General features: G+C 53.4%; 5 protein-coding genes across 5 annotated transcripts; 2 read left to right on the top strand and 3 right to left on the bottom strand.

Moving 5' to 3' along the window:
* Positions 1–562: 562 nt before the first annotated feature.
* Aud_008495 (uncharacterized protein) lies at positions 563–1,114 on the top strand (the record flags this gene model as incomplete). Its single annotated transcript, XM_043293370.1, has 1 exon — positions 563–1,114. One exon carries the CDS (start codon positions 563–565, stop codon positions 1,112–1,114), a length of 552 nt encoding a protein of 183 aa, XP_043149305.1.
* Positions 1,115–2,100: 986 nt separating this feature from the next.
* On the bottom strand, positions 2,101–5,010 carry Aud_008494 (uncharacterized protein; the record flags this gene model as incomplete). The annotated part of the gene is made up of 3 exons (XM_043293369.1): positions 2,101–3,978; positions 4,025–4,789; positions 4,855–5,010. The coding sequence occupies 3 exons, from the start codon at positions 5,008–5,010 to the stop codon at positions 2,101–2,103; spliced, it is 2,799 nt and encodes a 932-aa protein (XP_043149304.1).
* Positions 5,011–5,951: 941 nt separating this feature from the next.
* On the bottom strand, positions 5,952–7,372 carry Aud_008493 (S-adenosylmethionine synthetase; the record flags this gene model as incomplete). The annotated part of the gene is made up of 4 exons (XM_043293368.1): positions 5,952–6,952; positions 7,008–7,035; positions 7,144–7,201; positions 7,296–7,372. The coding sequence occupies 4 exons, from the start codon at positions 7,370–7,372 to the stop codon at positions 5,952–5,954; spliced, it is 1,164 nt and encodes a 387-aa protein (XP_043149303.1).
* A 512-nt stretch (positions 7,373–7,884) lies between these two features.
* Positions 7,885–8,766, top strand: Aud_008492 (putative signal sequence-binding GTPase GPN3; the record flags this gene model as incomplete). The annotated part of the gene is made up of 1 exon (XM_043293367.1): positions 7,885–8,766. The coding sequence occupies one exon, from the start codon at positions 7,885–7,887 to the stop codon at positions 8,764–8,766; it is 882 nt and encodes a 293-aa protein (XP_043149302.1).
* A 1,335-nt stretch (positions 8,767–10,101) lies between these two features.
* Aud_008491 (uncharacterized protein) lies at positions 10,102–13,452 on the bottom strand (the record flags this gene model as incomplete). Its single annotated transcript, XM_043293366.1, has 4 exons — positions 10,102–10,186; positions 10,241–11,787; positions 11,834–12,722; positions 12,920–13,452. 4 exons carry the CDS (start codon positions 13,450–13,452, stop codon positions 10,102–10,104), a joined length of 3,054 nt encoding a protein of 1,017 aa, XP_043149301.1.
* Positions 13,453–14,404: the final 952 nt, after the last annotated feature.

Below are 14,404 nucleotides of genomic sequence, written 5' to 3'. Positions count from 1 at the left end.
CAAAATATTAGCATATCACATTAATATCAATGACCATTATATTCTAATATGATGACTGGATTATCAAGACAATACTCTTACTCTTGGTGATCAGTGGTCTAGACTTTAGGATCACCCACGCGCAGAATTTGCTTGCCTTTAGTCCCTTCGTTAGTCTGCCCAGCTTAGATAGTGGTCCCCGGCTTGACTCTTTTGGGTCTCCCGGGCCAGTGTATAAATCCTTGTCTCTCTGGCACTCCTCCCCCTCGGCTGCCCCTCGACTCTCTCTGTCTGTTTCTCTCTCTCTTCCCCCCTCGGTGTCTCTCTCCAGATCACTCTATCCTCCTCAGAAGCTCTCAAGAGTGTCACTATCGCGATTCATCATCTTCCCAACTGGGACAGTCGCTTTGCCACTCCTCCAATGACATCACCTGATCTGTTACTCTGACGCGTATCACCATACGCTCATCATCCCAGCCGGGAAATCAAGGAAGAATCATACGATTCCCTTCTATATCATATTTGACCTGAACATCTACTCTCCATCTACCTCAAATCATCCATCATTCAATCCACAATACAAATGGCCGTCACACTATCAACCACTTCGTCTATGAACAAGCGCTGGCCACCTCTGGCCGACAAGACCTCCCTCCCCTACAGGCTCACCACCCTCTCCAAGCAAAAACTCGCTCGCGAGGCCACCGCCCCCGATCCGGACATCAGACGATGCCTCGGCCACTTTCGCCTCCACTGCACGTCCATGGAATGGGCTCAGCGGGATATGACCTCTCGCATCAACTCTTTTGATCTCGATTCCGACTCGGAGGACGAGGAGGAAACACATGATGATGAGGTCCCTGAGGAGCCCGCACCGGAGGTGGAGTCTCCTGTCGAGAAGGCCAGCACTGTTATCATCGCTGAAACCTCCGCTAAAGAGGAGACGACGCTCCATGTGAGCTTTGAAGTCGTATCAAGCGTCCCTGCGTCTGCTCCTACTCCCTCAACATCATCAACAGAACAAGAAAAAGAGAGCCTCCTAGAAAAAGGCCGCAGCTGTCTGGAAAAGACAGTCCAGATGAAGCATTTTTGGCCCGCCCGTGGGCCCTGTCTACCCGTTCGCATCGCCGGGTAACTCGTTCTCATCATCCTCACGCTTTTCACACTCTACTCTTCGACACCGACGAACAGGACGAAAAAGTTCCTCCCCTCTCCATCTCCCATCTTAATACCACTTATAATCACGAAGTTACGACGTTACGACACTCTTTCAGTTCAAAAACGGGGAAGCAGGCAAGCATTAGGCACAGCATACCTCTTGACGAGGATCTGACGGAGTTGGGCCGGGTTTCTGTATCTATTACGCCATGCATTTACTGGCAATCCATTCAATCAGTATATATATAATAATATAAAAATCATAAACCAACAAGACTTGACTCACTCTTCTTTCATTTACAACTCCCAAGCCCAAGTCAACCCAGCCCGCCCAGTCATACTCTGTAGCCCGTACTCATCCGAATACCCGGGGGCCATCCCAGCCAAGAACCTAGTCGTCAGCTCCTAAACGCCTCAAACCAAGAATCTTATGATCTCGTCTCCTATCAAGTTCAGAACAAAAGTCCACTACTCCACAGATCAGCGTCGCCATCGTCCCTCCAAGTCTCCGGCCTCCACAATCCGGATTGCGGACTGCGATTTGCGTTTCGACCCATGTGGGGTCATGAATCCTGAGACCCGAAGTAGGTAGAATTTCTCCATCAATCGTCGCATCACTCTCTGTCAAGTCGTGAGGGTCTCAGGGACCTATCATAGTGCATGCTCCGTAGCCAATTGAGGTTTCCTGGTTGGATCATTTCATGATGATTTGATGGCTTTTTTTTGGGGGGGTAGTAAAACTACTGTACTTGTTTGTGGTGTGACCACTAATGTACATGGATGACTTGTCATTCTTCCACGTACTTCTACTTGTGATTGCATTTGAATCGACGAAATGCAAGCGACTAGCATATATAACACCCATACCATGCAGCCTACCAAGGCGCCGAAGAACAACGAACGCCGAATGCACCGAAGAAAGAGAAGAACGCCGCCGCAAAACTGATCATGAAAGAAAACAAATCAAGCAAGATCATCATCCCATCCCAATTGCTCATAAATAGATTTCTCCGGCGTCACTGGCACCGCCGAGACGATCGGCACAGCCAGTCTGGCGCTACCCTTTACTGGTGTGGTGAGCACAGCTGCGGGGGAGGCGACAGGCATGCTCTCTTGTACGACAGGGGCTGACCTGGGCGGTGTCTCCATCACCGTAGATGATTTGATGCCGGTGGCCTGATCGGCGGACTGCGGTGCAATCGGCGGGAACGGCGCGACGTCGGTGGGTTTAGGGATCGGGCGTCGAGGGACACGGAATAGGTTCTTCGCTACGCCGGGGGATGCGTCGTCTGCCGCGGTGTCCATCACTCCGAAAGACTGCGCCGGCCGCCGAGACGGTGTTTCCTGGATGGCACCCGTATCCCCCAAACCCAGAACAGGAGCAGCCCTGGACTCAGAGGCTGGAGTATTGGAGATGAAGCTGGGTCGGAGTGTAGATGCCGGAACCACCTGTGGCTCACTCGCAAACGGCGAGGATCTGTTCTTACTTGCAGACGACCGCACGATATTCTTGAATGGCGGAGGCAAGCCCGTAATAGCGTCCTTCTTGCGGTTCCCCTTCGGGGTGGCCATGACCTGCACGCCTTGCCCGAACGGGTTGCGCACGGGGTTCTTGGGTTTCCTTGAGCTGCCGCCCGATGCCCGCTTGTCTGCATCCTCTGCGATATCCTTCGCGACCAGTTCGCGGTTTGGCTTGCGGAGCGCATTGATCGCCGCGTCGAGCTCCTTCTTCTGTTCCATCAGCATTTGCACCTTCTTCAGCTTGGTTTCGTGCTGACGAGCCACCGCATTCAGATCCACTTCGCGGTTCTCCGCCCGCTTCGGCTTCTGGATACCTCCTCTCGCACTGACGCTGAGCACCGGCAGCAGCGGCTCCATCGACTCGCGCTTGGCCTCTGATTGCGACGGTACAGTGTTAGAGCGTCCCAGAGACGGGGGTCGTCCTTGAGAGGCCATTTGCTGGTCGGTGAGCACCCGCTGCAAGGATCGACGCGGATTTCTCTGAGAAGACTGCCGCTCAGTAGGCTTCCCAGGCTCTGTGCGAGACGTCTTTGTGCTGCTGGATTGTTTGGCCCAAGGCGATATCGCGCCAGAGACACCGAGCTTGCGGGTGATCAACTTGCATCTGTCCGGCAGACGCGAAGCGTAAAATGGAACAATGACCTCGGTGCAAAAGTCCCGGACGGCATCGCTCTCGATCTTCTTACCCGTTTGACTGTCGAAGGATTTTGCGGACTCTGCTAAGACTGTGTCATCGGTACTGACCGCATGCCAAATGCACAGCCGGTCAAGGTGCAGTTCGAGCAACACATCCAAATCCTGTGGCTTTCTCTTGGATTTGGTCCTGGTATCCTCTGACGGCTTTTCGGAATAATCGTGCGTCTTGGATGTCTCACCAGGCCCGCTCAACTCGAGGGCTAACGTCTCCAAAATGAGCAGAATCTGCAACTGTGTCTCCCGTAGTCGCAAGTCCGCGATGTGCTTCTTGAGCTCTGCGTCGCGCGATGACTCTGCAGGAACCCCATTGTCCGCCAGAGCCCGATCTCTCCACCACTTGCGAATGAACCCCTCCTCTTCTGGGTAGAGACCGTTCTTGCCCAATTTTCGTTTCCTGCTCTTGCGTTTCTTCCGCGCGTCATCATCCGACGTACTCAAAAGAACATCACGGATGGTCGAAGGTAGAGTTTCACGATATTTCAAATCCATCTTCTTTGCGGCCAGAATAGACTCTCGGTAGAAGTCTGCAAGATGTCTAGGTGTATTTGTAGAATCCGACCCGGACGCCTGGAAGGCGGCGCGGCATCGTGCCAGAGGTCCTTTGGCAAAATATGCAACAGAAGTCTGGGGAAATTAGCACATAGACCACAAACACAGCAGAGATACAAACCTTGGAGATGTAGAGAGCTTGCAGGTAGTGCTCTCGCATTGCATCCAGCAGCTCTTGCGGAGATTGCGAGGGCTCGGCGGGCTGAGTGTCCCCATTAGCAGCAACGTCCCCGAACACAGCACCATCAGCATCCCGAGAACCGTGCAGCACAAACGGCATCTGCATGTCTGAGCTCGAACTCCTCTCCATTGGCAGTGCAGGAGGAGCCATCGAGGGCCTTTGCTCAAGCGAATCCACTGGCGATATGTCTTTCAATGTCACGTCAACGCGAGCATCAACTGCCACCTTATTAAAGGCAAGCGAGACATCAAGCTTCGCGCGCTTGGCAGATGACGGAGTAACGGATGTTGGATCCTCGATTTTGGCCTGCTGCCACCATTCTCCTCCACTGTCTGCTCCCAGCGGGAGGTCGGACAAAGTCCCCTCGCCGCACCCGGTATAAGGGTTCCATCCCTTGACTGCAACAAAGATATCTCCCTCCTCCACACCACGAGCTAGCTTCGACAGAGCATAGATACCTCTTTTCACCTGCTCAACAGCGTACAATTCCCCATCAGGGACCAACCGCACAGCCAGAATACACGGCTCAGTCCGGCTCTGCAAACCCTCCTCCAAAAGAGGAATGTTGGCGACGAACAAACTTCCGCTCTGGATCTGCGACAATGCGGCTGGCGAGTCAAGCCATGAGAACGGTAGCCGGGATCGCGGGACGACGGCGATGGGTTCGAGGACGTAGGGTTCGTCTGATAAAGCTGCGGCGTGTGCCTACATCGGAGACAGTTAACGAACGTCATTGCTTCTGTAGCTGCCGTGGAAATCGTGGAACTCACCCTGATACTGATGGTCTGGCGGGAGAGTTCCCCTGTAGCTGCATGATATGTCTTCCGCTTCTTCAGGGGAGGATGGGTCGTAGAGGGATCATGGAGTCTGTTCAGCGAGAAAGAGCTGAGGGTTTCGAGCACGCCGGAGGAGCGACGCGAGGCCATGGACGCGTCTATTGGGAATCATGCATTATGTTTTTGGCATTAGAGAAAGATGGCCTTGTTAAATTAGATATGAGCAGACAATGAATTCAACAGTACAATTGGAACAATCGTCGATTTGCTGTCTGGTGAAGAATGATAGAAATGGATCGACTTTTTACTTGGTGGGGAAGCTCCTTCACAGTTGTCGCGATTCGCGAAGACAAGCTTGGCGTCCGTCACGCGTCTCGTTGCAGCGACAACGACGAGAATGTCTTCGAGTCTGCTTGATTGCGAGCAGGTGAGGACAGGGTAATGATTGAAAAGAATCATTGCCTGTCGTATGCTTCTTCTTGTCCCGCTGTTTTAAATTGCGAATTGTCGACATCGCGAAGTTCGAGCGCTTCACGCGTCACGATTTCCCCTTTGGGTAAAATGTCTTATCTTCTACATCTCAACACTTTAAAAAATGATGACTACAAACAATATATGAATAGATGTATCCATGAATTATTCTATATAGCTAATGTTTAGATTAGCTCGAGACAACGGTTGAAGAAGACCAAGCTCCTTTCAACTGGCCACCGGCATTTCTCCTTCGAGGAGACATCATCCGGAGCACATGGATCCATATGCCACAGTGTGATCTAGCCAGATAGCGCTCGTAGTCTAGTAGATGGCCTCGGAGGAGGCATGTGTTGAAAACTTCCGCTCCCTGAAACGCCGAAAACATCCCTTCCCAATAGATGAAAGTGGTATCATGTTGAATTTATCCTCGCCCAAACCAGCCTCCTTTTTGCAGGCGACCATGCAGATATATCAATAAAAAGGATCAAAAGGAAAAAAAAGGCTTTTTCGAAAAATGTCTATGCTCTCATGCTTTGAGTTGTTGAAAACAAAGCAAATTCATCACATTCGTCAAAAAACAAAAGACAACAAGCCCTACACGGTCACTCAGGACGCATTTAGAACTTGAGAGTCTTGGGCTTCTCCCAGGGGAAGCTTTGGTTGGTGAAGTGACCGTTCTTGGCAGTCTGGAAGTAGATGGGCTTGGCAAGGTCGAGCTCCTTGACAATGACACCAGGGCGGAGATCGAAGTTCTTGCGGATGATCTCGACGAGCTCATCCGAGGACTTCTCGGAGGTACCGTAGGTCTCGACGAAGATGGAGAGGGGTTCAGCAACACCAATGGCGTAGGAGAGCTGGACAAGGACACGGCGGGCAAGGCCGGCGTTAACAAGGGACTTGGCGATCCAACGACCGACGTAGGCAGCGGAGCGGTCAACCTTGGAGTAGTCCTTTCCGGAGAAAGCACCACCACCGTGGGCACCCCAGCCACCGTAGGTGTCGACGATGATCTTACGGCCGGTGAGACCGGCATCACCCTGAGGACCACCGATGACGAAGCGGCCAGAGGGCTGGATGTGGTAAATGGTACGGTCGTCCAGGAGCTCAGCGGGGATGACCTTCTTGACGATCTTCTCCTTGATGACAGCACGGAGCTCCTCAGTGGACACATCATCGCTGTGCTGAGCAGAGACGACGACAGTGTCCACACGCAGGGGCTTGACAGCACCGCCGTCGTGAGCATACTCAACGGTGACCTGTGTCTTGGTGTCGGGACGGAGCCAAGGGATGGAACCGTCGTTACGAGCCTTCGTCATAGCAGCGTTGAGCTTGTGAGAGAGCAGGAGGGTGAGAGGCAGGAGCTCAGGGGTCTCGTCGGTGGCATAACCAAACATGATACCCTGGTCACCAGCACCGAGCTTCTCAAGAGCCTCATCGTAGTGGAGACCCTGAGCAATGTCGGGGGACTGCTGTTCAATGGCGACAAGGACGTTGCAGGTCTTGTAGTCGAACCCCTTCTCGGAGTCATCATAACCGATGTCCTTGATGGCACCACGGATGATTTTCTGGTAGTCCAGCTTGGCATTGGTGGTGATTTCACCAAAGACCATAATCATACCTGAGCAGAATTAGCATAAGACGTCGGTTGAGAGGCATGGGAAGAATGAACATACCAGTCTTGGTAGCAGTCTCACAAGCGACCTATACGGGGGCAAGTCAACATCCATTGATTCGCACGGCAAAATTTGGCGGAAATGGGCCCGGTCCAATAAAAGCGGAGAAAATTTTTTGGAAGGGGGGTGAATGTACCTTGGAGAGAGGGTCCTCAGCAAGGCAGGCATCGAGGACGGCATCAGAGACCTGGTCACTGTTCAACTGTTAGATGGATTGAATGGATTGAAGGCAATGAGAATTGATACTCGTATAGGACACATATATCACAAGAGAGGGGCAGAACTCACGCAATCTTATCGGGGTGACCCTCACCGACCGACTCGGAGGTAAAGAGGAAAGTGTTTGACTTCGCGACGCTGCCCATTGTGAATTGAGATTATGAATTAAGAGGGGAGAAAAGAAGAGAGATAAGGAAGAAAAAAGAGAGGAGAGATGAGGATACGAGAAAAGTAGATAGACTGGAGGAGGGGGGGAAAAGTGGATGGATATGAAAAATGGATGGAGGGGGAGAGGGAAAAAGGAGGAGGGGATTTTGGCCGTATTAATGAGGGTCCGATGGCGCCATCTTGCTCCGGCGGTCAGCAGAGGCAGAAAGAGGGATGCTCTCCCACTTTTCCTCCGGAGTCCGAATGCATCCAATCGGTGCTGATGCTGGTGGCTGACCATCAGTCTTACTCCGTACAGTACCTTGACAGTGCTGACAGCGGTCTTTAGTTCACCGTCCAATAATACCTTTTAGTTAGTGCGCAGTTAGCGTGCATAAGTCTATTGCAGGTTGCAGATGGTGTCCCGCGAGTCGACGTACTAACCGAATAACCCGCCTAGCGCAATCATTTTCCACCTTCTATAACCTTCTATATACACAACCAACACGAAATGTCGAAATTCGGAGTCCTGGTTATGGGCCCGGCAGGCGCCGGCAAGTCAACCTTTTGCAGTGCCCTCATCCAGCATCTCCTGACCACGCGGCGAAGTTGCTTCTATGTGAACCTCGACCCGGCCGCCGAAAGCTTCAACTACGAGCCTGATCTGGACATCCGCGAGCTGATCACGTTGGAAGATGTGATGGAGGAAATGGAGCTGGGTCCCAATGGCGGGCTCATTTACTGTTTTGAATTCCTCCTGCAGAACCTGGACTTTTTGTCGCAGGCGCTGGACCCGCTGAGCGAAGAGTACCTGATCATCTTTGACATGCCGGGGCAGATCGAGCTCTACACGCATATCCCGCTGCTGCCGTCGCTGGTGCAGTATCTTTCGCGACAGGGACCGCTGAACATCAATTTGTGTGCGGCGTATTTACTCGAGAGCACGTTTGTCGTGGACAAGGCCAAGTTTTTCGCGGGCACGCTGAGCGCCATGTCTGCGATGCTGATGCTGGAGATGCCGCATGTGAATATTCTGAGTAAAATGGATCAGGTGCGGGATATGGTGTCGCGGAAGGAGCTTAAGCGATTCGTCAATGTCGATGTGAATTTATTACAAGACGAAGTCGGGGATGCAGAAGAGACAGCCGAGGGAGACCCCAGTTCCAAGGATACTCTGCTGAGCGGGGGATCATTCAACCGGTTGAACCGGGCCGTGGGGCAGTTGATTGACGACTTCAGCATGGTGTCTTTTCTGAAGCTGGACGCTCAGGATGAGGACAGCGTGGCCGCGGTGCTGAGCCATATCGACGACGCGATCCAGTACCATGAGGCACAGGAGCCGCGGGAGCCAAACGACGAGCAGGACGTGAACTATGAGGATGCCGATATTTGACCTTATCACCTCGTCCACCGTACGACTACATCATACGACCTTCAAATACGACACTTAAAACCCACCGACGTATAGACGTCTGCACTTCGTCAGCCGATGTGCGTATCACCGCGTCGAGTCGCATTAGGCAAGCCTTCTGGCCGTTAAACCAAGGCAGCGAGAACAGAGCACAGCTCAGGGCTCCAGGCCAAAGACTGTACATACTGCGTCAGCGCATAACATAATACCTACAGCCGAAAATGACATGACATGAATGACATGAACATTATGCATGACGTCGTAACTGTAAGATTAAGGCCAGCATCAGCTTAGCCGTACTTCTATCACATCCAATCAAAGAATGCCAATGCCCAATGATCAAGAACCGAGAAAGCATCACCTCCCCTTCCTCCCCCTCGCACCATACCCTCGCGGTGCCTCACGCCTATACCCATACCCACCGGCACCGGGACCACCAGCCGGCGCCCTCCCACTCTCAACCCCAGCAAGAACCTCCTCCCCAAACCCCCAAAGCACCCCAAGCACCCACCCCAGATCTCTCCCCGCCTTTTCCAACCCAACACTATAAACATAGCAACCCAGCGCAACCAGCATCCCCCAAAACACAACCCTCACCACAAGCATCACCCAGAACATGACCACCCGGCGCGCATAATCCAGCACCTTGAGCGAGACAACCAGCACGAACAGAAGAAGTAGTACAGAGACGAGATCGGGGGTCGAGGACGCGAGGAGGCGCGAGAGCGGGGTGATGAGGTAGGGTTCTAGGTAGGTGGTGCGGATGCTGCTGAACGACGCCGACCAGTTTGTGGCGTGGCTGCGGAGGTGTTGTAGTGTGGGGTTTGTGAGGAGGGGTGTTAGGTAGTCTGTTCTTTCTGTTAGTTGGGTTTCTATCGCGGGTATAGATTGGATGTGCTTATGGATAGGGGCAGCGGACCTGGAAGGTAGTATTCCATTTTTTGGGGATCACCGGTCTGTCCCGGAGAATTGTATAAGGTTGTCGGGGGGGAGTGGGTCGGTGACTCTGACAGAGGAAGTTCTGAAAAATGATGATGCTAGTTGTCTTGTTGTACTCAAAAGGACAAATCGTGGATGCTTGATAGATAAAGCATGTGAAACAAACAAAGCAAACATTGGAGAATAATAGCAGTGGTCGGTTGTGGAATCATACTCCACGCTACATACGAATCAACTGCTCATTAGTAGCTGAGTATTCCTCGAGTTATGTACCTCTCTACAATGAAGATATAGATCGTCTCCATGTCTATTTATCACGCTGACGTCGTCTGGGAATATAACAGAAGAACCACCATGGTATATACATTAAAGATTAAATTATTGGGCCATCAAGGCCTTGAATGCCTCTCGCTCGGTTTGGATCTCTGCCTGGAGTTTCCGAGTCTGGCGGAGTGCTTCGTCCCTGCAAACAGTTAGCTATCTCGTATTCTCACCACACCAATTATTAAGCACATACCGGTCAGATTGCAGTTCGGCCACCTCGATTTGAGCCCGGTTCATCCGACTGACCACTTCCTCCATCTCTGTGTCTGCATCCCGCAGGAGCTTCTCTAGCTCCTTCACCCGCTTCTCTAGCGTCTCCGCCTGGATCGCCTCGTTCAGCGGAACGCCATCACCGCTGGTCGTCTTGTCCAGACGGGGCGAGCGAGCACCAAACGGTGAGCTGGGCGGCTTCGGTGACAGTGCCGCTGGGCTGCGGGAGCCGTTCTTCACGCGCATCAACTGCGCGTTGTGGCTGGCCTCGAGGTTACGGATCTCATCCTCGTGACGCGCCATTTCCTCCTCGGAGTGCTGCTGCGCCATGAGCAGCGTCTCCTCCAGCTCCTTGAGCCGGGCCTGCAGCTCGTTGATCCGGGCCGCCGACAGCTGCTGATCCTTTTCGCCCTTGCCAATTGCCTTGGCCAGGCGGTTGCGCAGGGAGTTGTTCCTCTGTAGCTGTTGCTGCACATGGTTCGCCAGTGCTTCCGTTCGACTGATGGACGCCGCGAATGCGTCACTCTCCACCAGCGGAGAGTGAGCCGCACTGGCTTCGGCGACTTCCCGTTCCGCCTGCAACTGCTTGTATGCCATCTCCAGAGATGAAGAGGTCGCAATGACCTCGGCAAAGCCGTCATGTTCGGATTCAAGTCCATCCGGGATCGCGATATCATGCTCTTGCAGCAGAACACGCAACGACGAGGTCTCCTGCTCGGCACGATCCAAATCCATCTTCAAACCTGCCAGTCCCTTTTCGCATTGCCACTTCTGCTCCAAGGCGTCCTCTGCCCGCTGACGAAGATGGTTCACTTCGTCCCGGAGATTCCGCACCTCGCGCTCATACCCCATTCTACGTGGGGAGCCCGCTTCCTGGGCACGAGCCAGCTCCAACTCCATTATCTTTAAGCGTTTTTCGTACTCGCGAGCCTGTTGTTCTTGTCTCATACGCAGATACCGCAGGGCTTGGTGCAGCGCATCCCGCTGCGCTTCCACATCTTCCATACGGTCTGCCAACGCCTCGCGATCGCCACGATCCTTGGTCGACACGGAATTCGACCGAGACAACGAGTTTGACCGTGACAGCCCCCCTGCGCCGCTCGATTTCGAGTGCCGTGCCAGCGAATTTGACCGCGACAGACCCAGTCCCGCGGGTCTCCGTTGGGGCATACCGCCTTCTTCGGCGATCGACGCAAACCGAGTACCTTGCAGTTGAGCCAGCGAGGCATTCTCGATCTTCAGAGCCTCAATCTCGCCGATTAATCGCTGAATCTCCGAGGACTCGGGGGCGGGTGTGCTCTGTGGCTGCTGCTGTTGCTGCTGCTGTAACTGAGGAATCACATTATCCCGAAGATGGTCGCGCTCGTTTCGCAACTGCTCCAGCTCCACTCTCATCGCCGTTAAGAGGTCTTCAAAGTTGTCCTTGATCTGGCGTTCCTCCGCCAGTTTTCTGCGGGTATCTTCCAGAGCAATCTCGAGTTCCCGAGCCTTGGAGGAGAGATCGGAGGACTCGACTCTCTCTCGTCGTAACTGACCGCGTTAGCTGAGCCAAAGAGGAAATTACGGCAGAACATACTTGGTTTACTTGCGATTCAAGTATCTGAACATGTGACTCGGTTGCGGCCCGGCGGGCTCTTTCTTCCTGCCACTTCTGCGACAGCTCAACCTTGAGCTGTGCGCGTTCCTGCTCGGCTGCTCGCCGATACTTGTCCAAATCATCAATCTTTCCATTGGCATCGTATACATATCGTATAGAGCTAGTCCCGGAGTCGGAGAAATAGTCGCTGGTGCGCCGGTTGGCGGCGTCCTGCGGCATCTCGGATTGCAACCTCTCGACCAAATCTTCCAGTTCCATCTCCCGTCGAATGGAACCAGCCAGCTCGGAACTGATCTCGCGGAGTTCATTTTCGAGATCCGCCAGCTTCGAGGCTGACGCGGCCTCGAGGACACTGGCGCCGCTTAGGGAAGGGTTGCGGGCCGGTATCCGGGTGGGATCGAACGGTACTGTGGTCGAGGGGGTGATGGAGAAGGACGCGGTGGGTATTGAAGGAGGCATCGGGGATGGGAGAGGGGACCGGCCCGAATCCGAGATCTCGGTGCTGGAGGACTCCGCGCTGGGTGATGTGGTGACGGCTTTCCAGCCGAAGAAGGAGCTGATTTTGTTCCCAGGGGTCTTTGGCTGCTTCGAGTCCAAGGAGCTGGCCGAGGCGGTTCGGCCGCTGGACTCGATGTGCAAAGGTGGCGGGCGGTTGGATGATGGACGCAATGCCATGGTTTGGGCACGCTTGTGGCCCGGCGGAGAGTTGAGCACAGGGATGAATGGTTCGCTGACAAGACGGTTGTGCAACGGGGTTCCATTCGAGAATTGAGCGGTGTAGATGGACTCCTCGTCGTCCTCCCCGTGCCAGTAGGCCGCGGAGGTATCTATCCGAAGAGGGGGAGCGGAGGTGCCGCCTCGAGAGGATCTGGGGAAGAGCAATGGAAGCACGAGGTTAGTTCTATAGCGTCCGAAGGGGGGCATCTGACATTGGGTTTGGATCTCGGATAGAGAGGAACGGAAGAAACGGAAGAAAGCGAAGACAGGCGACTATTTAAGGGGGATGCGAGGGGGCGAGTCCAGAGGAAGCACGGGAGGGCGAGCGTGAGCCCAACACTGTCATACCTGTCGAGGTCCTTAGGTACGAAAAGAGTGTCTTCTTCATACACTGATGATCCAGAAGAGAGGGTGTAAGAGTGAGAAGCTGGAAGGTTGCTTCTGATGACGGGAGGAGAGGATAGGGCTTTGGTGGCCTCCAGTGGAGGATCTGTAGATGTCTTGGCCGCAGGAGACGAGGTAGCCGCCCCAGCTGTAATTGCCGTAATAGGAGTAGTGGCAGTGGTATCAATTGGCGTGACGGGAGACGTCAAAGAAGGCCTAGATAGGCGGGAAGAGTTCACAGGGGAAGAAGCATGCTGCTGGGGGACGGGCTTTCTGCGCACCGGAGAAGCACTACCGGTGGGGATAGAAGGGTGATGGTGGTGATGCGAAGAAGAAGGAGGCGTAGGAAAAGAAGAAGCAGAGGGAGGAGGACTTGGCCAACTGGAGCTACTGGCGCTCCGACTGTCTTGGGAGCGTGGATGATAGGCGTCGGGGGAAGAGGATACTACAGTGGTCAAGGTGCCAGCTGCAGGCGGAGAAGGCCAGCCCACGGGCATTTTGGAGAAGGGAGAAGAAAGAGGGAAAGTCGATCAGGACAGGACAGGACAGGAACGGGACGAGGGAAGGGGGGTGGAACGACGGTCAATGAAGATGAAGATTAGACTAGACGGCTAGTAGCTCTCTCGATCGACGCACCCTCATGTTGATGACGGGCAATTCTCAGGACGATTGAGAGAGCACGGGGCGGTTTGAGGATGACACGCGGCGACTAGTGGATATCTGGATGAAGGAGAATTGAACGGATATAGTAACAATTGGGGCCAGTGCCAGGGGGAAAGAAGTTAGGGTGGTTACGAGACTGAGAAAGGCTGTGAAGAACCAAGGGGGGTCAAAGAAAAGAGAGGACAAGGGGACCTGCAGCGGGAGAATTAAGGAGAAGAATAATAGTCTAGGCACTAGACAGTAACAACTAGTTCGAGTACTCTACTTAGGTAGCATTAAGATGGTATGCAGCCAGACTAAGAAAACTAAAAAAACCAAATCCTCTATCAGAGCTGTTCTTGGAGCAATCTGGTTGGCTGGATCTTGTGGCATTTTGGCGCTGCACAGACGATGTGGAGCTTTTCTTAAGGAGGGTTTGATATCAACATCTCGATTCGCGGCTGTTTGAAGACTACTACGCTACGGACTATACTTGCACAGCGAATGATGATACTCCCATTGTATCGATGAGAGATGTCTGCATTCGCTTACAAGACTTACTCTCTGGTCGCTGTCTTTGAGGAGTCTAGAACACTGGACACAGCAATTCCGCCACTGGTCTTTAATGTCTGAATTTTCAGCACTACCGGCTAACTCTTCTGATCTGCTACCAGTGCTACTGTCTAATCTCAAGCGAGTGTACTCCGTACAGAGTGTACCATCCCGAACTCCCATTCCAAGACCACCCCTCGCACGGCAGCAAGGCCAACTACTAGTAGACTAGACTGGGCGATCGGCAGACCAAGC

This window comes from Aspergillus udagawae, assembly GCF_001078395.1.
Source record: "Aspergillus udagawae IFM 46973 DNA, scaffold_6, whole genome shotgun sequence".
NCBI lineage: Eukaryota > Fungi > Ascomycota > Eurotiomycetes > Eurotiales > Aspergillaceae > Aspergillus > Aspergillus udagawae.
This window is presented reverse-complemented; position numbering and strand designations above follow the sequence as displayed.